This window comes from Eumetopias jubatus, unplaced genomic scaffold, assembly GCF_037043125.1.
Source record: "Eumetopias jubatus isolate StellerSeaLion01/CBP00866 unplaced genomic scaffold, mEumJub1_p1.0 scaffold_8, whole genome shotgun sequence".
Classification (NCBI taxonomy): domain Eukaryota; kingdom Metazoa; phylum Chordata; class Mammalia; order Carnivora; family Otariidae; genus Eumetopias; species Eumetopias jubatus.
The window spans coordinates 2570742-2595934 of record NW_028274814.1 but is presented as its reverse complement, the minus strand read 5'-3'; the positions used below and the strand labels follow the sequence as shown (position 1 = coordinate 2595934).

General features: G+C 35.5%; 1 protein-coding gene across 11 annotated transcripts in view; it reads right to left on the bottom strand.

Annotated features, from left to right (window-relative positions):
- Positions 1 to 25193, bottom strand: part of PARD3 (par-3 family cell polarity regulator) — a 644160-nt gene that overhangs the window by 244130 nt on the left and 374837 nt on the right. For 6 of the 11 annotated variants that reach the window (XM_028120916.2, XM_028120918.2, XM_028120919.2 and 3 more), the window contains 4 exons: positions 17804 to 17929; positions 16305 to 16690; positions 12071 to 12210; positions 9602 to 9730 (listed from right to left, as the gene is read on the bottom strand). In XM_028120916.2, coding sequence (XP_027976717.1) covers positions 9602 to 9730; positions 12071 to 12210; positions 16305 to 16690; positions 17804 to 17929 — 781 coding nt within the window. Of the gene's footprint in view, positions 1 to 7280; positions 7320 to 9601; positions 9731 to 12070; positions 12211 to 16304; positions 16691 to 17803; positions 17930 to 25193 lie in introns of all 11 variants that reach the window. The other 5 variants (XM_028120914.2, XM_028120917.2, XM_028120915.2 and 2 more) reach the window with 1 other exon arrangement.

Sequence of the window (25193 nt, the reverse complement as noted above, 5' to 3'; positions counted from 1 at the left end):
CATGTTGGGTATAGAGATTACTAAACAAAGAAAGAAAGAAAGAAAGAAAGAAACTTAAAAAAAAATGTTTGAATCATCTGAATTCAAACTTATTTAATTAATTTAAATTTAAACTAAAAAGTTAAAAAAAAAGTCTGAGCATTTAAAGCACTAAAAATAGCACAAGACTTTATAAAATGTTTTATGACAATAGCAACATTTGCTCCTCAAAACCAAACTACTAAAGCCAACATGATTAGTGTCTGATAGTATAACTCATCAAAAACTCAAAAAAAAAAAAACACTTTAATGTGTGTTCTCTACAGTATCAACATTGATTTACATTATAGGGACTATAGAAGTGTTTCATTATTAATTTAACCCGAAGAATTTGTACAAAGACATTGATAAAAATGTAATGACTCAAAATTCACTCCCTCATTAAGCTCCCTATTTGCTTTGTCTGACTTGACTGGATTTTTTTTTTTCTTTCCAGCTTTTTTGAGATATAATTAATATATAACATTGTATAAATCTAAGGTGTGCAATGCGTTGATTTGATACAGTGACAGATTGAAAAATGATTATCACCATAGTACTAGCTAACATCTCCATCGCATCACATAATTATATATTCTTTCTGTGGTAAGAACAGTTAAGGTCTACTCTCTTAGCAACTTTCAAGCATATAATACCATATTATTAATTATAATCACTATTCCCTACACTAGATCCGCAGACCTTAGATTCATCTTATAACTGGAAACTTACACTCTTTAACCTACATCTCCTCTTTCCTCCCATCCCCCAGGCCCTGGTAAACACCATTCTAGTCTGTTTCTATGAGTTTGGCTTTTTTTAGATTCCACCTGTAAGTGATACCATACAGTATTTGTCTTTCTCTGACTTCTTTCAGGTAGTGTAATGCCCTCAAGGTTCACCCATGTTGTTGCAAATGGCAGGATGTTCTTCCTTCTCGTGACTGAATACTATTCCAATGTATATAGATGCCACATCTTTATGAATCTACTGATGAACACTTAGGTTATTTCCATATTTTGGCTAATGTGAATAATGCTGCAATGAATAGGGGAGTGCAGATATCTGAGATAATGATTTCAATTCTTTGGATAGACATACTCAAAAGTGGGATTGCTACATCACACGGTAGCTCTATTTTTAATTTTATGAGGAACTTCATACTATCATCTATTGTGGCTGCACCAGTTTACATCCCCACCAAGTGTACAAGTGTTCCCTTTTCCCATCTTTTCCCAACACTTGTTATCTCATCATTTTGATGGAAGGCACTCTAACAGTCATGAGGTGATTCTTGTGGTGTTGATTTGCATTTCCCTGGTGATTAATTGACATTCAGCATTTTTTCATGTATTTCCTGGCCACTTGTAGGTCTTCTCTGGAAAAACTTCTGTTCAGTTCCTCTGCCTATTTTTTAATCAGATTGTTGATGTTTTTGCTATTGAGTTGTAGGAGTTCTTCATGTCCCTTGGATATTGACCCCTTATCAGATGGAATGATTTGCCAACATGTTCTCCCATTCTCTAGGTTGTCTTTTCATTTTATTGATTTCCTTTGCTTGCAGAAGCTTTTTAATTTGATGTAATTGCCATTGTTTATTTTTGCTTTTGTTCCCTTTGCTTTTGGTATCAAATCCAAAAAATCATCAGCAAGTCCAATGTCAAGGAGCATGTTTTCTTCTTGGAGTTTTATGGTTTCATAAATCCATTTAAATCCTTAATCTATTTTATGTTAATTTTTGTGTATGGTGTAAAATAAGAGTTTAGTTCATTCTTTTGCATGTGAAGATCAAGTTTTCTCAACACAACTATCCTTTCCCCATTGTAGAGTCTGGGTTCTTTGTCATAAATTAATTGACCATAATATAGATGGGTTCATTTCTGGGCTCTTTACGCTGTTCCATTGATCTGTGTGTCTGTTTTTATGCCAATGCCATATTGTTTTGATAACTGCAGCTTTGTAATATAGTTTGAAATCAGGAAGGGTGATGACTCCAGTTTAATTGTTCTTTCTTACTATTGTTTTAGCTGCCAGGGTCTTTGGTAGTTCAATGTGGATTTTAGTCTGACTTCTTTGTCTGTGAAAAATGTCACTGGAATTTTGATACGGATTGCATTAAATCTGTAGATCACTTTGGGCAGTATGGGCATTTTAACAATATTAATTCTTTAAATCCATGAGCACAGAGTATCCTTCCATTTATTTGTGTCACCTTCAACTTCTTTCATCAATGTCTTATGGTTTTCAGTGTTCAGTGTTCAGATCTTTCACCTCCCTGGTTCACTTTATTCCTAGGTATTTTATTCTTTTTGATGCTACTGCAAATGGGATTGTTCTTTTAATTTCTTCTATAGTTTTCTCATTTTACAGTGGGGTCATTATGGTAGCATTTACTTGATCTCCTATAACCATTAGTTAAATGAACCTCTTAATGACAATGCTTATTACCTACCTCATTAAATCTCTAAATCAAGACTAAATCTTCTGAAGTTAGCCTATCAAGATGCCTCCAGCTCTTCCAGGAGGTTCTCAAAGACTCCCCACTGTATCCCTGCATTTTCCATAGGGAGAATCCACTAACTCTTTTTGGAATGCATTTTGAATTCATGACATTTAAGCATATCTTACCTCTGTGCTCTAATATCATCTCTAAACGATATTATTTTCTAAAGGCCTACTTTTATCTCATAGCCCTGAATGTGTTTAACATAAAATTATATTTTGACATGGATCCTACTCAATAGCTCTTTGGGGAGCTTCCTAACCAGGTTTGCATTAGTCCTATTTGAAGCCAAGGAAGAAACTGGCACTTTGGTAAGTCAAGGCCTTATAGCCAGCAGGTAAATGCACTACACCTCACTGTGATGTTAATTTTATATATCAACTCACAGGGTGTTTTTGAATGAGATTCATATTTAAATTGATGAACTCTGAATAAAACAGATTGCCCTCAACAATGTGTGTAGGCCTCATTCAATCAGTTAAAGGCCAAACAGAACAGAAAGATAGTCTCCTTGAGGAAGAGGAGATTCTCCAGCCAACTGACTTGAGACTGAATCTGCAACACTGGCTCTCCGGGGTCTGCAGCGTGCTGACCCACACTGCAGATGTGGATTTGGTGGCCTCAACAATCACACGAGCCAAACTATTACACTAAATCTCTTCCTATGTATACACATATCCTATGAGTTCTGTTTCTCTGGAGAACCCTGATGTATTATCTTGTCCTACCAGGACATCCACATGAGATGCCTTATATTAAGGGAATAAACTTCTCAAAGACATAGAGCAAGTGGTGGTGAGCCTATGCTAAATAATTAGGCTTTCTGGCCAATTTTGAATGGGTAATTTGCAACCAGAATTTCTAATTTTGAAAGAGGACTTCAACTATTTCCATTTTGACCTCAATCTGTACTTTCTAATGGATTAAGTTCTTCTTTTCAGTTTAACTCTTAACTCAGGCAAAAGACCCTGCCAGCAAAGCATTACCTAATGGGAGACAAAACTAACCCCCCCCGGGGGGCAATAAGGACTGCCCTGAGCCAGGAAGACCCAAGTGTGACTGACCCCAAGACAATGATCAACCTGACATTCACTGCCCACCTGTATGTGTTAGAGACATTCAGTTAGGTTCTAACAGGAGGCCTGGAGGCCAAGAAAAAGTCAGTCATGGCCAGCTATTGACAAAGTCAGAGGCCTGTCCTGGCAACACTCCAGAACAAAACCACAAGAACCTAGGTCAAACCAGACAGGCCCAATATGGCTGACAAAGTAGGCTGGAAACCCCTGCCCAAATAAGGAAGAAAAGGCTCAAAACCAGATTCCAAGAAATCCCCACCCAAGTAGTGAATATTCCACAACTGTCAATAAAAGATAGAAACCCAACCCCCCAGGATAATCAGCTCACTCACTGGCCTTCTCACATCTGGAGAGTGTACTCTCACTTTAATAAACATTCCAGCTTCTGTCTCTAATCTGTGTTGTGTCTGTCCTGTAATTCTTTCTCATAACAAGACCAAAAGACTTGGGTGACATCTTTGGGACAGGCTGGGTTGAAGCCTCGGGGCCCACGTCTCCCGGGTTCACCTGGCAATATATGTATGTACCAACCTTTGCTCCACATTCTCCTTATATAAACCTGGAAGTATTTTCAGCACTTTGGAGACAGTCTTTGAGATTATTAGTCCACTGTCTTCCCAGTGTTGGCCTCACTGAAATAAATTCTTTTCTTGTTTCCCTACCATTCATCTCTCTGCCTCTGGATCCTGTCAGCAGCAAGTAGCTGAAACTGGTCTGCCTGGACCCCAAGAGCTAGGTGCTCTGGCACCCTTGTGCCCCAGCTACAATCTCCCACTCTCATTAATTAAGATGATACTTAGAAGATGTACAGGAAACTTCCATCTCATAAATGCAAAGGTCTACTAGTCATTGAACTTATTCATATACCTTAATGACATGTTTTCAATTTCTCAGACTAAATCAGTATGGGTCATTGTAATAACCAACAAACAAATTAATTGACTTTTATGACATGTCTATTCTCAAGGTGCTTACAATTACCTAAAAGTTTAAATAATATCAGAGAATTTCAAGACTTAAATGAATTTAATGACTTGCCCTCAAAAGGTACAAAGACAGGCAGCGACCCGGGAAGTCATTTTTTTTTTTTGTAGTTTCAAATGTAACATGAAGCCTTTAACAACCCAAAATGGTATTCTCTTATATATTGAGCAAGAGCAGAAACAGAGGCACAGATGTGAGAGGATATATTAAAAACAAGTCAACAACAACAAAGAAACCAAAAAGAAAATATTTAGAGAAAAACAGTGATTTCTGACTGAGCTTAGAAAAACTCTCATCAGAAAAAAAATTTCCATTTGTAATCAGACATCAGACACACATACATGTGTATATTTCTTCTTTTGTTAAGGTGACTGAATTGTCATTTGCTGGGCAAATTTTCTCATGAACACAGGAGGCTACTGGGTAAGCAGTGAACTGAAATGGACCTTGGAATTCTCAGTGGAATATGGCATTTAAAACCAACGCCACATCTTCCCTTCAGTGACTGAAAACGTCAGGGCTAATCATCAATTTCCTCACCAGGACTGCCTAAATGTTTTGAAAGAACATGCCTATCTTTATAGCTTATAGCATGATTTTCTATCTCACGCTGTCCTGTACTTCAACAGGTGCTGATTATGGGCACTGTCCCCTCACACAGTAGAAAATCCTCATAAAACTTTTGACTCCCTATAAACTTTACTAACAGCCTTACCGATAACATAAACAGTTGTTTAACACATATTTTCTATGTCATATGTATTATATGCTGCATTCTTACCATAAAGTAAGCTAGAGAAAAGAAAACGTTATTAAAAAAGAGAAAATACATTTACAATATGGTACTGTATTTTATTAAAAAAAAAAAATCCACATATAGGTGGATCCATGCAGTTCAAACCCTCATTCAGGGTCAACCGTACTTTATTTGTGAAATCATTCCGTTTTCCTAAAAGCTCTATGATGAGATCCCAACAATAAAGGGGTAGTTATTCACCAAGGGTCACAGTGCAAAATATTTAGCATTTATTTTATTTAGCATTTATCACTATTTCATGGTATGGTTATTGCTATACAAAAGTTTTCTACAGACAAATCTAAATCTATTTATCTAATGAACATTTGGGTTTTGCCATGCTTGGACAGGCATTCACTATCCAAAGTTAACAGATTTTTCACATATATTTTTTTATATTTTTGTTTATGTTGTTTTTTGCATAATTTTTTCTTAAACATTTTAGTACTTTTTAAGGTGTAATTTCATAAACCAATTGGGATTTATTTTGGTGTATGGTGAGAAAAAAAAATCTAACTTTTTAAACTGAATGGTGAATTATTTTAAATATGAAATAAACAATCTTTTACAACTATTTGGAAATGCTGCCTTATACATACATATATATGTATATGCATATATACATTAGGTCTATCATTGCTAATGTGTTCAGGCACTCTCTTCGTCTATTCCCATAACAATATCATGCTATTTTAAGTATTTTGGCTTTTTATGAATCACACTTGTGCCCAGTTTAAATTCTTTAAAAATCAATCTAATTTCCTCTTCCCTTTCAACCTACCCACCATACACATACACAGATACCATTTTGATTTTCATTAGTTATCACTGACCAATTGATTTTATGAATAAAAATTAAGACCATAAATTTTCTACAACCCATACTTATGAATGTGTAATAATATTCTCAAGACTGTTTACCAGTTTTCCTGAGGTCTGATTTGTCACCCATGTTTTTAATTACGGAATATTTTTAAATAACATTTTGTTTATTAGGTTCAAAGCTGTCTGTTCATGAATGTGTAAAGAGAAACCAAACCTGTTAAATATGTTATTCAAATTCTTCATGGTCTAATTTTTTGTCTACCTAATATGACAATTTTTTCACCCACTGTAGATATGGTTTTGGTAAATTTTCTCACTGCTTATAAGAGTTTGGGATATGTTTTTATGCCTTGTTGTTGGTGTATAAAGGATCATGACTATTAGAATTTCTATTGGATATTACATGTCAATATAAAACACCTTCTCTTTTCACCCTACACTGTACCTCCACACTAAAACCATACTTTCAAAGACTGATACGCTGATACGGCAATTCTTATTTTCATTACATTAGCATTGCCTGTTAGAACTCAACTTACTCCTTTATTTCTAGTCTGTATTAGGATTTGTCTCAGGACACAACTAGGTTTGCACTACTATGTTGTGCCTAATTACTGACCTATCACTTTATTTTTCCTGCATAGGATACACTTTTATTGTGCTTTTATTTTTTTTATTTTCCTGTGCCTGAATCAAGTTTTTTTTTTTTTCCCTTTTTTTTCCCTTTGTAGCCACTTAAAATGTAACATTTCACAACTCACAAAGTCTTTTATATTTATATCAAACTACTACACTTACCAACTTTTGGTCCCTCTTACTCTGAAGGTGACAGGAAACTACTCTAACGTCTGTCTCTGTTCTATCCTTGTCTATCCAAAAGTAATCACGAAATATTCCCCATCTGCAGTAGTAGCAAAGTCAGTTTAAGATGAGACCACTTTGGAATTTAATGAACCTACATAGTATCTATTATGAGCCAGGAAAAGGGAGGACAAGTAACTTCATATATAATTAGTCAGAAGTTAGTTCCATTTATCTTTCCAACATCTCTGCACCCTGCAAAAGACAAAGCTCTTACCGTTTCTTTTGGAATCTGCATCTGGCTTGGCTCTGCATTCTAGAAGAATTGAAGAAAAATATAAATACAGACTGACCAAAGCCATCTTCAACACACAGGGACACAAAGCTTGACTTTAAAGGAAATTTTGTTGGTTCTTAAAACCCACGAAATATACAGAGGGTGATTATATTATGGATGATGTATGACTGTCTTCCAAACTTGCACTGATGTGGTTATATTATCTTGTGTGTGTGTTTTAAGAAATTTTTCTGATGTAAATTTTTACTTGCTCACTCACATTATATCATGACTTTATTATTTGGAGGAAAACAAATCTCACCAGACTGGCTCTCTATTCATGGCACTGTTTTGGTTTTTTTAATTTCCCCAACTACATCTAAGGTATATTATAATTTGATAGCTACACCAGATAATAACAGTCTGAACCACAGTCTGAACCACAAGTATTATACTTTAAAATATTACACAGATTATAAATGTGATTTTTTTCACATATTATAGAGTTGTTTTAATTACATAGATATTTAAAAGGTTGATTTATAAAAAAGGCACATATTGATAACAGTATTTTATTTTAGACACAGAATTTAAAGACAGACAGCAAGAGGAAAAGAGTTTTGTTAATTGGATTCAAAGATCATTTTAAATGCACCCCCTCCCCTTTAAGTTTCAGAATTTTATTCTTTGGAATCTTAAAAAGCAGCTGCAACATGAATAATAGACTGACGGCCTACTGGCTCACTCCTTAATGAAAAGCTCACAAGCAATAAATTAAATAACCAAGGAAAAAAACTAGGCAGCAGAAGGGGAAAACAGAAGCCTGGAAGATCAAAATTGGACAAGAAGAACCTGAATAACCTTAAGCTGGCTAGATGTTGGCAATGAGTCTGGGAAGGGCTGCTGAAGAACAGTGTTTAAGCTTTGGCAATCTGATAATGCTAACTAGTACCCAGGCTAAGATATACTGACGAAGAATTAAAGCTTCATCAAATTCCATCTAAAGCTTAGTATTTTTTTTTTAAGGGCTCATTTACAATTTAATAGAGACATCTCCAGATTTAGGATCAGGTGGCATTTTAAGCACAAAATTGGATAACAGTGGGGGGAAAATGGAAAACCGAATTTAAATTGGGAAATAATGCATTCAACATTTCAAAATAGAAATAAAGATGTTTTTATAACTTTCAAAATTTACTTAAAACACAAGCATTCAGCTTACAGCCCTATCACAATTGGAAATTCCATGAAATCACAGTAAATTTGTGTAACCAGGGGATGGGGTATTCCTACACTGAAACATAACTGGCTCATAATAAAAGGAAAATTTTACTAACCATGACACATCCGCACTTGAAATACTAGCCTAAGAGATTTAGGGCTATAGGACAAATTTGGGAACTGTGCCCCTAAAACCTTGCATTCCAGTATATACGAATTAATTGTTGCTTAAAGCTAAAAACTGACTGAAAGAGATGTCACATGCTCTAAAATGGCCCAACTAAAATTTGTTTTGAAACATTTAAAATACCACTTATGCTGGAAATAAAACAATTTTCTTACCACATTTAAAAGATAAAAGTGATTCCTCCCATTATGTTGTTTTTATATAGTAAATGAAACCTGGCACTTGTTGCAGAAAAACATTCAAACTATGTCAACTTAGTATACATATTTCATTCACACCAATACTATGTAAATACATCTTATATTTAGACATATTGATACACATTTAAAAAATGAAATGAAGTGCAAACAAATGCCTTTTGATTTCATCTATGTCATCCCAAGTAATGTCAGTATTGGTAATTAATGGCCATGGGGCTTAGTACCACTCAGGTCTCCTTACTTTCAACAGTAATACTCTAGTTAAGGTACTCCTTTTCATACAACAGGAAGCAAGAAGCTTTATTTGGCTTAGCTGGATGCACTATGAAAATCTGAAATATGAACATTTGTCATATGTAGTGGAGGAGATGGCAAGTTTTCAACAACAGCCTTTGAAGTGACAGTTATGAAGTAATCAACGTCTCTGTATTCAATCAGTCCATCTGAAAGTGTTCCCTCATAAGCATTTGCTGTCCTAGAAAATATCCTTGCAATCTCATTTTTAAATACCCCTACACTCAATATTGTGGAGATCTATCTTCAAAACTGAGCAAATATAAGAAAAGAATGCTTATGCGAAGTTAAGGCTGAAAGAAATATAAAATATAGAAACTGTTTGGAAATGTCTCGATAAACACTGGCCATCAGGTGACTAGCCCAGATCCCTGGCTCGTGTGCATCAGAAATCTTTCATCTGCTCTAAATTTACACACCAGTTCCCTTGGGTGGAAGGCATCTTCTTGGCGAAAGACCAGAAGGCTCACGGTCCCTTCCATCTTGGTGCTTCTCAACAGGGAAACAACTTCCTCCTGGGATTTGCCTGCTAAATCTACTCCATTTACCTAAAACAAATAAAAAGTTTTCAGCTGCAGTGCTGTGCAAACATATATGACTGAAGAAAAGACACACATCCTAGAATGTATCATGTCTCCTATGGAGCACAGCTCATTTTGTGGATTCTCCCATGATTTGGTAGCTAATAAAGAAACACAGCCTAGGTATCTAGAAGTAGGACAGGAAGTAGTAAATCTTTTAGCACTCATTAATAAGCCAAAAGCCACAGCCACCAGAGCATTAACAAGTAACAACTAATAAACAAATATATCCAAATTATCAGGTTAACACAAAACTTGGGAGTAAAAACACACTTTACTTGGGAGTAAAAACTGTGGGAGTAAAAATACACTAAAAATATTTTGGTAAAACTTTCAGTGAAATTTTACTGAAACTTATGAAGATAACTTTTTATCCCTAAGAGACAAACATTAAAGAATACAAAATAATAATTATATTTACAGAGGGGTAGCAATATTTTGAGGTAGCAATACCTTGATATTTTTCAATGTTTTAAGAGAATCTTACAAAAAAAAAAAGTGAGAGAGATTTGAAATAACCAATTTCTGGGGAATCTCATTATTTTTACCTTTAGGAAGTATAATAACATTACCAGAAAGCACTATATATTTAAAAGAAATAAGAGTGAAAATTTCTTTTATAAACTATTTGACAGTATTCACTTTAGAGAAAAATAACATTTTGTCCATGACAATAAAGTATATTATTTAAATTGTAATATCAAAATTACCCTGTAGTTAAAATACCTTTTGGAACATTTCCCTCTCCACTAAAAACCATCTTCTACTACTCAGTGTACTACTATTTAAGTGATTGCACAAAATAGATAAGTAGTAACAGGTTCAAAGAAAGGAAAAATTTCTAGATTAAAAAAAAAAGAGTGACTTGATACTTTAAGTATGCTTCCAAATACCCACATGCTCAGAAAAACCGCCCACAAAACTGTTGACACTGGGTAGATGCAACTACAGATACTAGAAAGTTAGGTTTAAGACTTGTGAAAATGCAGTTTCAAGTAAAGCTGATAGCTACAGAAAATAGAGCCTAACTCTGAAGAGACAGAGGTTTCAGGCTCTTCCCCACTGCTCAAAAAGAAAAACAAAAGCCTTTGTGATGTGCTGAAAGCAAAGTATTATGGGAGGAAAGAGACTCAAAAAGAAAGGAAGAAGGTGAGGCTGATGCCAGAGACAGGAGGACAGACATGTTTTGGACTCAGGGGCAATGATAAATTCAAGTCCCAGCTGAGCCTCCTACTACATAAAACAAGCTATAACCGCAAACTTGGACCAATACTACTCAATTTATGCACCAAGGACAAGTGGCCCTTTCTGGAAACAACACTCTAAATATAATTTATACTCGAACCTTTTCTTCTACTTAGCCTCTACCAGTGCCCCTTTAAAAAATGGTGTCACAAGAATAAGACACAAAGGAAAGGAACAAGATTTAAGAAATCTAGGCACCGTATGTAGCCATGGAAAAATCCTTTTCCTGGAAGGCAATCCTTTGCTCCATTACTTTTCAAGAAATCTTTAGGAGAGTTTGATCTGGAGAATTCGAAACTACATATGAAGCTACAAGTAAAGAAGAAAGGGTAATGCCACAAAATGTAGTTTAACATTAGTGTCTGAACAGTAGTTAATAATTAGGGATGGTGGTATCTGTGGCTAAGAATACAGACATGTTTTCTGAAGAAAACACTAAGAAAAGCGACTGATCTATTTTTCTCAATCTTTCTTCCTTTTACTTCTATATACACAAGCAATCACAAACACAGGAATGTCTACATATGTTTATGTATATCTAAGATGGCCTCAAAGACCAATGAACCGAAACTCATGAAGTACAGAAAGGAAATTTTGAAAAACTATTTTTTTCTGACATTTGATTTTTATGTCTCAATTCATTCTCCACGCTGCCATTTCAAAATTTCCTCTCATCAAGACACACTGTTTTCATTTACTTCATTTGTCTCTGTTCTGATTACAAAGTAGATATCATTTCTATATTGCCAGACATAAATTTAAAGCCACCTAGAAATAGAACCTAGCAGACACTGTACTTACATAATGACAAATGTTATGTTATCTCATAAACTGAATGTCTGAGTAGCTAAAAATTTATGAGTACACTCAATGAAAAGATATTTCTCATCAAATAACATGGAAACAAGTTGAAGTAAAGCAGAAATACACTGCTTTATGATGCAAACTTCTACTAAAATATAAAATTTAACTGCATATTTATGAAGATATGAAAAAGAACTGACCCCTGAAAATGGAACTTTTTAAGAATTATGGAACTTCTGACTTAGAGAAGTCACTCACCTCTATAAGTCTATCTCCTGCCTTAAGTCGGCCATCTTGGATGGCAGCCCCTCTTGGGAGGATGTTTTTCACATAAATTGGAGCTGAGCCACCTATTGTTACATCTCGGGAAGTGATGCTGAATCCCAAGCCTTCTGTACCTAAATACATAATGATAACAAAAAAAGTAAATAAAATGAGATACCTTGAATTTCAGAGGTATATGGCACAGAAAGGTTTTGTTATTCTCTACCTCAGCTTGACATTTTGTAATTTTCACAATGGCCTACATTGCTTTTAATACTTTAAAAGTCTGAATAGCTTTTCCAAAACAGACTAAATTAGGGAAGGTTTAAATGGCTTATATATCAAAATTCCTTAAGAAGAAATGGGAATCTAGTCCAAGACAGACGAAAGGTAATATACAAATGTGACTGCTAAAAGTTTCTAAACTGGTCAAAATATTTGACGTGAAATAAACTTAATTTCTCCATGTGGAAAAAAAATTCTGTTAAAACCCATAGTACCATAGTACCTCAAATATCAATTAGTATTGTGCAATCATGGTATCCAGATTTAAAGGGTAGGAGGAGGAGTAAGGAAAGAGAAAACGATCAGGAAGATGGAGAAGAAAGAGTGAAAAGAAAAATTTTTCTAGATAACAGGCCCTCCCAACACTATAATTAAAACAATTTACTGACAGGATGAACCATATTGTATTTTCCTAGTTCTCTTCTATTTACCTAAATCTTACCATATATATTTCTCAACCAATAAATAAAATTGTGAAAATAAAAAACAAAGGCAAATTACCCAGGGAAGACCCCATCTCAGATCGTAGCTACCAAGTCTAAGGACCATCATATTATGTTTAAAGGTACTGAAATTAATGAGGCATTTACAAATCACTGTGCTGGTCTGTATAGTTTTAATTCCAGGCTCTTCAGCAGCTTTCCTGACAGGCACTCATAAGCGCAATACAGTATAGAAAAGGGGTTGCATGTTACTAGAACTGACATGCAGCAAGCCAAAATGAGCCAAGAAAAAATGTCAAGACTACAACAAATTTCTAATGAATTACACAATTTTTATAACACTTCTAATAATGATTAATTTCTACTGGAGCTTTTTAAAAAATTACTTTTTAGGATATTAGGTTCCATTTCAGTCAAAGTGATACTAGGACAAATACTTGGCTCATGTCGGAAGAATAACTACATAAAGGTGAAAAATCTATGGAAGGATACCATTAATTTGATGCAACAGTACAAAACTAGAAGCAAGAGTACAAATCTGTAAGTAAATAAATATGGGCAAGTAACTATGAATGAAAACACGGGTTAAAGAAGAAACATAAAGTTGATATGAAGAAAACACCCCATAGTTATACCTGTAACAGAACCTACCCTATATATTCTCAAGTACAAACAAAACACTCATTTACTTCAAGCCTGAAGTCACTTTAATGTGCCTGGACTGTTAATTTCCTGACTCTTCTGTGCTGAAGACTTGAATGGCATCTTGTCTATATGAAATTTTCCTAATTATTCTGCTGGGACTTTTCCATATGTCTCTGTGCTTTCATGAAACTCTAATGACTTGCAATAACATTTATTAAGAAAGAATTCTAAATTATTCTCCTTTTGCAATATTAATTTGTATGAACTACAAAGATTGACTGTTATATGAACCTCAATACTATTAAAATATCAGCAATAACCCCTAAATCTGTAAGCTGAAAGTTCAGGCAGTGACCTTTAAAAGAAAGATAAATAGATATCAATTTTCATTTAGCAAAGCCAACAAAACATTTTGCACTGACTGAAACAGATTACTGACCTTCTCCTCTGACTTTATTAAAAAGCTAATTTCTACAAAAGAGCAGCGTATCTGAGAATGGCAAAATGGCAATAAATATTAAGAAATCATAATTATAGGAGCAAGTACATAAGGGCTATTCTATTTTGTCATGTTTATATGACATGGTTCCTAAATTATGCCTAAGAATCATTATCATGAAGGCTTCTCCATTTAGCACATAGAACTGATCTCAGTTTATGAAAGAACTGTCATTCAAAGCATGTCAGTTCACTCTGAACTGAGTTTAAAGTTTAACATGGACACACCCTATGTTTTTGATATACTTTATTAAAAATGTTAAATGTAACAATCGTACTGGTAATAATCCTATCAGTTAGCTACAATGAAAGCCTGTTCAGTTGTCATACAATCATTATTATTAAAATACCTCTATTCAGTACTAATCAAAGAGAATCAGCATTCTGCACTCTTACTTATCATAAACTTAATTTATTTTTCATATAAAATATTTGTAAGTATTGACAGAATGTACAGTTGGTTTCCGCCTTTTGTCATACATTCTCACAGTAAATTAAAATCAAAATAGAGCTATGAAGCTCTATATCATTTAGAATACTCAAAGTCAAAAAAATGTTTAAAAGAAAACCACTGTTTCCATTTTTCTGATCTTGATGATTGAGTGCAGTCTTTGTCAATTAGCTCTGTCAACGTAATCATCTTTTAAAATGCTATTAAAATAAAACTGTTAATTTCTGTATTCAAAAGAATGCCTCTTTTAATGTCAAGCAAAATTTCACTTCATTTAAAAGTTCATATTGTATCATAAGTTGTTAAAATATAATTGTGTAAAAAAACATAATTAATGAAATAAATATGCCTGTTAGTGTAAAAGGGCAAAGATATTTATGAACTAATATCTTTATGAGAATGGCCAAGTAAAATATTTTTCCTCTGTTGAGAGATCCCAAGCAGAATTTTATTTTTTTTTACAATTCCATTTGTGGTTCTTACCGTATTTTTGCTTAAAAACAAGGGCCTGTTATTTGAGTAGAGAAAGAAGAAGACAGGATCTGATACTTATCTCATTTAGGAATTAATGAAGGTAAAAGGGGTTTATGCCAACAAAATTCGGCATTTGTAAGAGGTTTCAAAAATGGAGTAAAGCTGTCAATTCCTGATCATGTCAACCAAGTATTTGGAGCTTAAAAATCAGTAACCAGAAATAAGGAGTTTGTGGTTCACATAAAGTTCAATGAAAGAATATGATTAGAAAGGAAACAGGAATCTCAGAGTTTACAACCTTGTAAACCCTACTCCAAATGGAAAGAATGGTCTAAATGTCAGGATATGGAAAATGTTCTCGTAAGAATCTGCTGCCAACAGCCACGTGACTTGGGGAAATCACTCAACCTCTCTTGAATTCACTTTCACCTAATTGTAGGAGTTGGTTGAGCTCATAAAAAGAGAAATATTCTTTATGACACCATTTTGAAAGAGATGATTTTAAAATATATCTGAATGCTCAGCTAAAACGGATGATTAACAGCAAAAGTGTAACTCAATGCCTGGAGGGGACAGTGTTTGGAAATCAGAAAATCAAGCCTAGCAGTCTGCCCAGAGTCGTCAAGAAGAAAATGGAAAAGCATGCTTCCTGTATACAAGGATGCATAGTCTATGGAAAGGACACTTAAATAAATAAATTGACATAAGGCGTATGTAATAAAGAGTTAGCAAGGTCCATTAGAATTTCCCTTGTCATCTTAAGGAAGGAAAGCAGTATAATACTCTGGAAAAGTAGCAGACAAGGAGCCACCTGATCGGTGAACCTACTCTTTCTTCCCACGAACCACGACAGCTTCCAATCAATCACTTGCCCTTACCAAAATGATGGGGTTAAAGTGGAGGAGCTCTAACGTCCTCTTTGAGAGTTATGTCTGGACATCAAGTGGGGTGATCAGAACAGTCAAGTCCTTACTATTGTTTTAGGTTTAATAGTATATCCTAAAACCAATTTTCTCCCTTACCAAAAAGTTTTACCACAGTAGTAACTGCTACCTTCTTCACAGAAACTTATTTTTAAAGCCTTATTTTCTCTGAATTTCATACTTTAATTCTGATACAGCAAAATGAATCTGAAAAACTTAACTATAATTTTAAATACATTTTTACGTTGTTATATCAGTTCTTTCCTCTAGTAATGGGATAGTTGATTTGATTTTTAAAATAAATTCCATAGGGGTGCCTGGGTGGCTCAGTTGATTAAGCATCTGCCTTCAGCTCGGGTCGTGATGGAGCCCCCGCATCGGGCTCCCTGCTCAGCAGGGAGTCTGCTTCTCCCTCTGCCTGCCGCTGTGCTCTTCCTCTCTCAAATAAATAAAATCTTATAAAATAAAATAAGATAAAATTCTATAAAACAAAACAAGGTGGGTCATACCTTTCTTCAGCTGGATATTAAGCCTCTTGCCTATTTTTTTGGTGTTATAACCACTGCTTACATTTGTACTAAATACATTTTGCGGTGCTGGGGCTGGAGCCGCCGGCGGTTTTCCAGAGGGGTGTGTGCTCTGAGGTAGTAGTCGGGGGTGAGAGTCTATCTGCTCAGGCGGGTGGTTCAGTCTAGGAGCTCTCTGCAGTGCTGGAAGTCCTGCACTATTCACACTCCTGTTATCCATATACTGGCTATCCGGACTGAAGCGGCTTGAATAGTAATTGTTCTTCTCACTCTGGGATAGTTGTTCATACTGCTCTTTATTGGCTGCAGGAACCACATGGAACCAAATGATGGGTGTACGCATGGCTTGGCGAAACATATGTTGTGCTCTGGGTTTGAGAAAGAATGGAAAATTAGCAAATTAAGACCGGCAGACTAGAAGATACTATGAGCTTAATTAAGTATACTAATTAAGCAACAAGAACTGACAGACTTTTGTGAAACTGAAAAACAAAATTTTAAAATATCCCATTTATCAATCAAAGTTTGCAAGCTCCGATAGAAGCATTGCTGTTTCTCCAAATATAAATTTCTCGTTCACTTAATAAAAATGACAAAATTATCTATAACTACAGAGAAGATACTGTGCTCTCAATCACAAATTATTAAGTAATAGTTTTAAGCACAACAGGGGTATTATAATTGCAATAGAGATGGAAGTTAAATACAATCTTCTCTCCACAATATTACCCAATATGTTTAAAAATTACATTTTATTACAAGGGACCACTTGAGTTTTTGAAAAAATAAATATACTTAGAAAACTATAGAAATCAACTATCCATCATCAGCAACATGAATTCAAGTCTGTGTATCCAAAATTCTCAAGAACACCAAGGCGGCCTCAGTGACGCAAAATGCGAAGAGTTTTGGTCCTGGTGCTATTCCAGGACCAGTCTGAGAAACTGTTTCTCCTCATGCTGGTTCCCAACTCAGATCCTACACAAAGTCCTTTTGATTTCTTCTCACTCTTGCCTTGTTTGATAGGCACTGGACAACTTTTATCTTTCTAATTGAATAAGGACTTGAATCAGGACAAAGAAAATCTGAGTGGACCACACTGTGGTTCAAAGGAGCTTTCTCTGCTTATTTATATGGGGAGTCATTACATGAAACAAAGTTGGAAATGTGAGTTGAAGTATAATAAAACCTAGCACGCTGGCAAACTGTCCAAAAGGAGAGGCAGTAGCAAAACTGTGAAGTCTAAATTGAGCCCATAATATTTTAAGAAGCGCTCTGTCAGTCGGAGGGCATTTTGAAATATAGTCTAATGGTAATAATTACCTGGAGTTTGATTAAGTTTTTAAAAGCTAGATAATGACAGAAAATACTCCTCTCTAGTATAAAGACAGACACAGACGTGTTGTTTGAAGCATTTCACTGGGCTGCACTCTCTCAAGCCGAAAGCATGAAAGAACAGAGTGCAGCTGACACACACTTACTGTTCAAATCTTCTATTTCGAAGGTCGCCATCATTAATCCTGACAATGCAATCATTCTCATGAAAAAGGTTTTCTTGTTCAGCTTTACCACCTTTCTCCAATCGTTTTACTAATAACCCCAGGGTTCTGGAACATTAAGAACGCAAATCATTACACATGTAATATTTCTACCATGCACAATGCCCTCCTGCTTTAATGCTGGTACTATATTTACAAAGACTTCCTGATAAAGGAGTGCATTAAATCGTTATTAGTACATTTGAAAATAACACCAACACAAAAAGCACAACAGTATAAATGAAGTGCAGAAATGGAGCCTTTCAATAAATGTAATAAATTGTTTCTGGGTGTCAAGATTATGTTTCTGAAACAAACCCTGTACTTCTCTGCTTAGAACTGCCTCAAACAGAGCTCGCCCGATGGTTCAGTGGATAGCACAGTGTGGAGCATAGCCGAGCGTGTAGTTGTGGATAGCTCTGGCAGTTTTCGGTCTTAAGCCAGCTGGTACATGGCTGATGGCAATCCTGTCTCGCCGTGAGAGTGCAGGTAACCAGGAAAGGTTAACCTCAGTGTACTGTACATTGGCCAAGAAAAACAGGAAAGTTTCCGTTCTTGGCATCTGCATTTGATGGTGCCTAATATTCTGAATTTCAAAACTTGTTAGGTCTCCCAAAAGTAAAAAAAATTTGTTGCCATTTATTCCCATTTAAAGACAAATAAGAGAAAGCCAGTGACAGGTTCAAATGTCAATAGTTCAAACCTCATCAATGTGTGCTCCAACTGCAGGCTGAAAGAAAAGCCTGAATGAACTTTTAGAGACCAATGAGGAGATAAAAAAGCAAAAATTATTAGCGTACTTGGTCTGGGATACTAATGTCTTGACTGAGAGAAAGAACATTCTAGATACTCTGGGACAAGCAGCAAACATTATGGGACCACAGCACAACAGGCAGGAATCTTTACATAGTTCTGGTGCTGTGACTGACTTAATGGCTAACATAAATTCTATATGATGATCATGTTAGAAATTTTTATGAACTTATTTTGGGCCTGTCTGAAGCTTAGGTTTTCTTTCATAATCCTAACATTAAGAGATACTACCCATATAGATACTCAAATTTAGAAACCTGTCAAATAAACGTTGACGATATTTCTAGTAGCCCAGATACAGATATAAGCTTCCAACAGAATACAACTTGCCATGCCCTATACAGGCTTTCTAGTAAAATAGACGGCTTTTGCTTATAAACGTTTAAAGTAACTGTTACTTGTTCTGTGACCATTCATCTTGCTTCCCTGTAACTGTTACTTATACACACACCTCCTCTCTACTAGTGCATGGTCAGCTCCTGGAAGACAGAGAAGATGGCATTCGGCAAGGCGCGCTTGAGCACCTAACTAGTAGCAAGGTCTTGACGAATGAAAACTGAATGAGTTTAGCTGAGGCAAACAAGTCTCAACTTTCTAACAAACTTTCTGCAAAACAGAATATGAGTGAAAGGAAATTTAGATTCGGATCCTTTTTTTCATGAAGATGTTATTTCCACGAAATATATGACTGAACTGAAAAAAACGGATTTGAAAGAGTCCTTTTTCACTTGTCATTTTGCAACTTAAACTTGCTTCTTTCATGAATACATTCTTTAACTTCATTTTAATTTTTATTATTAAGTACAGTATAGCATGTTTTACTAAGGTCAAGTCCACCAACGTGCAAAAATAATCAGGGGAGATAATATTTAAATCACCTTTTGTAATTACACCATTTGAAGATTAGTACCTATTAAGTGTAAGAGTCTAAAAGTCTTAGTGACTGATAAAAACAGTATTATGTAGGTAATTTTTGGTAACTCACTACCATCTATTGGAATTAAACAAATATAAAAATCCTCTCAGTTCAAAGGTAAGAACAAAGTACACTGACACAGCTGCATGAGCAACTTAACACTCTGAGTCCTATTTGGAAGAAAGCGATCCCACACAATACGCCACCCATAATTAAGTTACTGTTAAAAAGTCATCATGCCCACGATCTGTCTCCCTACACTTCCCTATTGGGTAAGTGTGTTTCTACGTGCAATGGATTAAGTGTTCCATGAGAGGAATCGAATTATTAAGATACATCTACAATTCTGTGGAGTCAGACAAAATAATTTGAGAAGGCAAATTAAATCACAGTTATTGACAGTATGAGAACTAGAAGGCATTTGGCCACTTCACCATCAAAGCAACCACGTTCAGGGAACCACGTTAAAGGAACACCCACGGACACTCACAAGCAGACATGTGGTGCCACACTTGTTGCTAAAAGCTACCTCCCCCGGACTGAGCGCTCTCGCGCTTTGTCAGAGTACACGCATTCTGTGTGCAGCAAAAGTAGGCCTTCCCAACACTACTCCAGGTTAATTAGTTTTAAAATGGTGACATCATGAGCAGTTTCTCAGTAAGGTTACAATATCCCTGCAATCTAAAGTGATGAATAATGATTGTGCTTTTATGTATTCTGAAATATTTTATGTATTCTAAAATAGCCCACAGAATACTTTTAGAGAGATATATATATACATACATATATATAGAGAGAGAGAGAGAGAAGAGACAGAGACAGACTATGTTTAATGAAAATTACTTAGCACTTAACTAGTACTGAAAATTTGTTTAAATTTACAAATTTACCCCAGATAGATCCTTTTGGTGTTTATCACAGCTTAAAATAACACAACTTGGAAATATGTAATTTAATTCTACAAGTGCCATCAATATTTTTCAGATGAATAGGCCTATGGATTTATATTCATCTAGATAATCATTTTTCTTTTATAATCTACTCCCCCCACCGGGGAATCATTGTAGAATAATAATCCGAAGTAAAAAAGCATGGCATGCTTCATTTATTCAATGGCTTGTCTTTCTGAATAAGTCCTCATATATGGCCTAATTCATCAGTAATCCTAATACACAGTGAAAAATGTTACAAATCAAAAATACACCATCACATTTACATGGAACATAAACAGAAGTTTATTAAATGAGGCTTTTAGAATCCAAAGTTATTCAAATAGACACAAAATCTTGGAGTCCTTTTTCTCAGTGCCAGGGACTAGAGAACTGATTGGGGGCTGGAGGGGGAGTGGGGGGCGGGGAGGAAGAATTTCACCCTGAGTAACACAGCAAGTGATCAGGGAATCAATGGAACAGACTGAATTAAGGAAAAGTTAGTAGCCTGCTGATTTCTAAGTACTTGACCACACTATTAGAATCATTCTCTCAAAAAGAATGGATTAATTTAAAAGTAAAGTGGTACAATCTGCAAAATTATCTCATTTGCTTCACTAGGTGAAAATGATTACAAAAGGAATGGGAATGAACAATCAAAAAAACTTCACAAGAAAATTGAACTGATAACGTAACAGCTGAGAATGAAAAGTACCCTCTGAAGGGAAATCAACAGGAAGTTGTAACACTTTCATCTTCCTGAAAAAGGTGAGTGCAAGCAGATAGATTTTCATACCTCCCACGTTCAATTTAAAGCCTTCTCAAACAGTATAATTAAAAATAAATTTTAGGTATATAGTTTGCAAATTCATCCAGCAACTAGTATTTATTTGTTCTGGAGTAATAAAGATCTGACTGCCTATGGTGTTGTGGTCCCTACAACACTTATTAGACACATAACTGAAGATAATGAAGTCCCAAACATTTTGGCATGTCCGTGTGCTGGGATAGAGACTAGTTTTTCTTTTAGGCAATTAGTACCAGAATTCCTCATCAAGGCAACCATTTTCCATAAGAAGTGACTTTGCAAAAACTATGAAGAGAAAGAGGGGAAAGAGGCAGTGAGGTGAGCTCTACATGAGGAACAGTCCAGGAACAGCCAGACGAGCTGGCAGACATAGGAGAAAGGATGCGGTGCGCTTATTAATGTGGAGGGACAGATTTATGAAGGTATGTCTGGAGGGTTTGGGGGTGTAGAAACAGAACTTCCTTTACCTCCTGTGTGAATCTAATGTAAGCTCAACTTGGCACATATGGCTTTTAGAGCACACAGATTTTTTTTCTGCTAAATCTGAAACATCCCCAAGCCTACCCCATTTCTACTGTTTCCTATATTTTTTCAAAATTTTGGGAAAAAATACTATATCCACTATGTACAATTCTCACTTCTGAAGTGAGAAAGGGCTTCTAAGCCCTTTCCTGTGGCTTTTGAGCAATGTTTCTTACCAATAGCGGGGGAGGGACAAAGAAGAAGAATATAGTCACAGAAAGCAACCCATTGAAATGCTGCATCTTTGTACATGATTTTGGATGTATAATTAGAAATTTAACTGCTTAGATTATATTAAGGATTGCACCACTACATTTTTACAAGGTTCATTAGCCTAATTATACACTTAATTAAAACAAACTCAGTCATACATGGTAACATTTTCAATTCTAAGTATAAATTACAACCAGTGATAAAACTGAAAATAAGTAACAAATGTTTTATTGACATCTAAATTGGCTAAGCAAGTCTGAGTTTTGCTTTGATAATGTAAACTCCCACAACCGCCACCCAGCTGTATGGAAATGATCATAATTCATCTTAATAAAAGCTGACACAGTATAAACACCACCACTGTCCTGAAGGCAGAGCAGGAGCGGGCAGAATGGGATCGCATCAGCAAGACCCTCTCACCTCACATGAGGAGCTACCAATTACCCACATTTGGTCCCTGAGAACCACATCCACCAACATAGCAGACACAAACAGAAGAAAGTTCAAATAAGTTTCAAGTTAAAAAAAAAAAAATCCTTAGTTTCTTAAATCTTTAAGAGATGAGATGAAGAAGAATTTCATAAAAAAGGTAAATAAAAATAGAGAAATCCTTCAGCTTAGGGCAGAAATGACAAGCATCATACTTCTACATTTAAAGAAGCAAGATTTATCTAAATGTAAGTTACATTTTTCTGTCTAAAACAAATGTATTTACATAGTCCTTTATTAAAACAAACAAGTCTACAACTAAGAATGCACAATTGAAAACTTTCAGACAAAGGGCTACAGATTCAGTTGATAAAGTTAAACTGTGTTTTCTCAGAAGTAAATTAAAATTGAATACTCAAAGAGCATATTTATTCTTTCAAAAATGATAACTTCAGAACTCTACAATGATCTGAAATGAACTAGTTCCATGAAATTCAAACTGGCTATAATTCTTCATTAAAATATAAACTCAACTAACTAAACTAGTGTATGCAGTTGACCGCTGAACAATGTGGAGTTAGGGGTGCTGACCCCAGTGCAGTAAAAAATCTGCATATAACTTTTTGACTTCCCAAAAACTTAACTACTAATAACCTACTGCTGCCAATAACATTAGTCAGTTAACACATATTTTGCATGTTATGTGTACTGTACACTATATTCTTAAAGTAAGCTGAAGGAAACAGAATGTTAACAAGAAAATCATAAGAAAGACAAAAAACATTTACAGTACTGTACTGTATTTATAGGAGAAAAAGTCATTTACAAGTGGACCCACACAGTTCAAACCTGTGTTGTCCCAGGGTCGGCTGTTCTTGTGAATCTTGAATTTATGATAGCAGTAAATTCTCATCTTGGGTTCAAAACAGAAGAAAAAAAAATCATCATTTTCCACTATTATATAGACTAATCAGCACCTATCTAAACAACCAGAACAAGCAACACGGAGGGAATTCCAAGGCACATAACAGGAAGATAAATGGATGATAAAATAGCATTCTTATTAATTGTCAATGCCAAGTACTTTGTTAAATGTTATATTGTAATCACATATATTTTCCTATTTAAGCTGTACAAAATCATAGGGGTGTCCATCCCTTAGATGGGAAGACTGAGGCTAAGCGAAGCTAAGTTGCTCAGGCTACACTCTACCAAAACACAGAGCTGGGTTCTGGACCAGGGATCTCTGGTCTTAAAACCTGAATTGTTCTGAACAACCCCTCTGCCAATAACATGAAGATAACATGTGGTCAAGTTAACCATTGACAGAAAGGTAACACAACATTTCTAACGAGAAATCCTGGAAAGAAAATGAACTTTTTGTTTTTAATGTATTATAAAGCAAAAAGTCAAGGGGAAGAAGTCATTTTGAAAAGAAACTTTACTACAGCAATTGGAAGTGTAGTGTTGACTCTTCACCTGATACTCTAAATATTAAATTGAAGATCAATATCTTCATCTATATAAAGTGAGCTGAGACAGGATTAATAAGGCCTAGCCAGCATGAGCTGTTAGCAGAAAGCTAGAAACACACACACACACACATACACACACACACACACACACACACACACACACACCCTCAGACTCTCCCTTTCTTACCAAGGGCTGCTGCTTTCCCAATTAAAGACTTAAGAGTCTTCCTCAATTCTCATGATTGACAATCAGATATAGGAAGAAGAGTTCTGTGAATACTTATTACTCACTGGAGGATGTTCAATGAGTTTTGTTTTTTTTAATTTGCCTTCTTCTGGAAATTCCTGAGATTTAGGGGTATGTGTTGGTGGGAAATTAAATATACAGTTACAACAGAGAGACTTTTTTATCAACCAGTAAGTGACAATGAAATTTTGGACTCTTGCCCCCCCCCACAAATATTATGAATAGGAAACACAGAAGAAGGGATTTTAGATACAAAAAATACTAGAATAGAAACTCCATGATGACAGGCATTTTTATTTGTTTGGTTCTCTATAGCAGGGCTGGCAAATTACGGCCCACAAGCCAACATTCAGCCTGCCACCTATTTTTATAAATGCAGCTTCACCGGACACAGCCACACCCATTTGGTTACACATTTCTTATGGTGGCTTTCATGCTGCAATGACAGAACTGTGTACTGGCGACAGAAACTCGGTGACCCACAATGCAACAATGTTGAATATCTGACCCTGTAAAGGGTTTGCCAAGCCCTGATCTACCGTACGCTCTACCGTACGCAGAGAAACAACAATACTGCCTGGTAGATACAAGATCTTTTAAAAACAAAAACAAACAAAAACTTGCTGGATAAAATAAAGACAAGCCTATAACTACTATTTGCATAAGAAAAAGTACTGTGGAAGAACACTCCAAAGACCACAGGTCTAAGAATAAAGAAAAATAGATATATAAATGGGAAATGTCCATTACAGAAAAGACCCAGAGAAACAGACCGCACTTTATTAAGAATAATATGCTTTCCCTGGGTGGCTCAGTCGGTTAAGCGTCTGCCTTCGGCTCAGGTCATGATCCCAGGGTCCTGGGATTGAGCCCCGCATCGAGCTCCCTGCTCCGCGGGGAGCCTGCTTCTCTGTCTCTGTCCCACTGTGCTCTCTGCCACTATCTCTGTCTCTCTCTCTCAAATAATAAAATCTTAAAAAA